General features: G+C 40.4%; 1 protein-coding gene across 2 annotated transcripts in view; it reads right to left on the bottom strand.

The window, feature by feature from the left end:
* Window positions 1-771: 771 nt before the first annotated feature.
* Window positions 772-2643, bottom strand: part of MSL3 (MSL complex subunit 3) — a gene marked incomplete at its 5' end in the record, with an annotated part of 14063 nt that continues 12191 nt past the window's right edge. For both annotated transcript variants that reach the window (XM_014582199.2, XM_027766369.1), the window contains 1 exon segment: window positions 772-1366. In XM_014582199.2, coding sequence (XP_014437685.1) covers window positions 1267-1366 — 100 coding nt within the window.

Here is a 2643-nt window from a genome sequence, read left to right as displayed (position 1 = left end):
ACAGCTCCTTAGGAGATTTAGTCACTGATTCTCACCAGTCTGCACAAGTCACTTTGATAGAACCATTTATAGATCTTTTTAATAAAATCAGTGGCCCTTGTTTGTGACCAGTGGTCTTTCCATGTCTAGGTCATCTGAGCTGAGCTACAAAAAAAAGGATAGTTGCTATATTCAATTCAATGGCTCAGGTATCCATTCTACCAATTTGGAACTTTAAAGCACTAGAGGTGAGGGATGCAGGTGAGAAACTTAAATGAAGATTAGTGGGGTGACTGCAGGGACCATCAGCTAATAATGATGGAGGAGGATGTGTGACCCCAGACAAGCCCAGACAAGCCCACAATATAGCAGCAAGACAGTACAGAACTGCAGTAACTTCTAGTGACCACAGTCTAATCATGCCACCAAGTGAGGCAAAACTAAAGGAAGGAAGGAAGGAAAACAAAGGGCCTTAACTAAAAAGGCAAAGAGGGAAAGCAAAACAAAACAATGTTTTAAGTCAAGAGGTTGCCCCACTGCTGCCCCATAGTAAAGAGGAGAGGATAAGGCCAGAGAAAAAACTCTCCTAGTTCTTTCAAATGAAACAGGCAATACTTTATTTAGATCACCAAAAATAACATTTTACAGAAAGAGAACCATAACATTACACAACAAAGTATAGCTGTAAAATTCAAAACAAGACAGGCTATGCTAATTTTAGATCACCAAAACTGATGTTTTATAGAGAGGGAACCATTACCAGTAAATGTATAGCTGTATTTTTCTTTTTTTCCCCCCCATCGATATCAATTCTCTCTAAAATACTGAGACTACTTTGCAGTTTCCAAATACAGATCAGAATTTGTTAAACAGAGTTGCTTAGCCTCATCACAAGAATGAAAACAGTGTGTAAAAACACCGTGTTAAATGCTAACAAATAACTAAACAATGTGGTTCTCGCTGACAACTAACTGGAATGCCTACCAAAGCAGCCTAGCCTATGTGTACATTCACAAATGTTTCATTGTGAACACAGCTGCTCTTTTCCTGCAATCACAGGCAGCCTGTGTGGTGGCAAGTGTCATGTCAAGGCACAGGCGGGCACCCCAGCAGTAATTCTTAACAGAAATAACTACAATAGGTGGGCAACTCAAATCACAGGGACTGGGACTAACTCTGCCATGTTTGCACTCTCTTTAAAGAAGGCCCACTGCTTCACTAGTTCTCCACCTGAAACCCAGAGCACAAATCTAGAGAAAACAACTGCTTGTACAGACCCACACAACTTTAATAAATAGCCCGGGGGTTCTTAGTGCTGTAGTGTGCCTCACAGGCAGCGACGTAAGCTGACTCTGGGAAGAAGTCATCGTGGTATTCCGCTAAAAACCTGGAACGAGAAAAAATGGCCCCCAAATCATCAGGCTAAGAACTAAATAAATACTATTAAGCAAAACATTAACTTTCAACCAACTCTAACATTTCAACTCTATTTGGCATTAGGAAGAAAAAAATGACTATAATCTTGGTTTCCATATTATGAATACTTCACACTTAGCCAATGGCTTCTACATTAATTACTGTTTGTCCGAATCCCTTTACCATCATCAGGTGGACAAACAAAAACAGAACCTAAACTCCACTAGTGCAGCTACACCAAAATTGAGTGAACAGGCTCAGTCGCAGCACCAAGTGCCTATGGATGCTTCTACTCAGAGGGCTAAGGCCACATGGAAAGCCTGGATTTGACTCTAAGCCCTGCCTAAAAGGTGAATTGAACTAATTTACTAATAACAGCATTTTGGATCCTACCCTGCCAAGCCAAAAGGTACTACAGTTAGTGTCTGAAGATGGATTTTAAAATGTGGCTGGTTATTCAAGAGTCTGCAAGATACAGATGATATATTAACTCTGAAATGTCAGCTGATTTTACTATGGAGAGCCCAAACACTCTCATGCCTGTGTTCCCAGCTACCTCCCACCTGTACAAACCTGTATAATACCTTTGTCAGTAAACAGTGAATCAAAATTCATTCAAAAGCTCTTTTTCTTCTAGGATTACACCCTTTTTATTGTCATTATTGAGTCCATTGATTCTCGCTGATATCTTTGGATACACTTTTTAAACACCCTTACTATACTTACTTGTAAACTCTTTCAAATTAATTCCTAAGATTTCAATTTCTACTTTGTATTGGGCATGCTTTAAAATCAGCAAGATTTCCTATACTAACTTGCAGCTGTCTCTCCATGTTTTCTTGGCACTATTTGATTTCAGTTTATAAAATGTTATGCCATATAGGGATATAGGTTTGAGGGGGAGGTTGGGCGGGAAGAGGGTATTTTTGAAAGTTGTTTCCAATAAAATGTTGCAAAGTCTAATTCCAGTCATAGATACTTCATTCAAAATGTCTTTTAAAACCAAAAGACTGATTTCTCCGGCTGGGGCGCTCTGCACCCTACGTGACCTGCTCCTGCAGGATGGGGCCTAACTACAAGAAAAAAGTCCTCCTCAAAGAGAAGGAAGAAAACAAGGCACACAGCTCAGATCAGCCAGGAGAGGTAGAGCAAAGACTAGCCTTAAAGGCTGAGAGTAGAATATGGTCAACTGACAATGTCTGGATGGGGGACAACGACAGAGCTGGATCCAGGACCTGGGAGAGAGAA

Source organism: Tupaia chinensis, unplaced genomic scaffold, assembly GCF_000334495.1.
Source record: "Tupaia chinensis unplaced genomic scaffold, TupChi_1.0 Scaffold142808_1, whole genome shotgun sequence".
NCBI classification, from domain to species: Eukaryota; Metazoa; Chordata; class Mammalia; order Scandentia; family Tupaiidae; genus Tupaia; species Tupaia belangeri.
The sequence above is the reverse complement of the archived record's forward strand: the minus strand, read 5'-3'. Positions and strand labels throughout refer to the sequence as shown.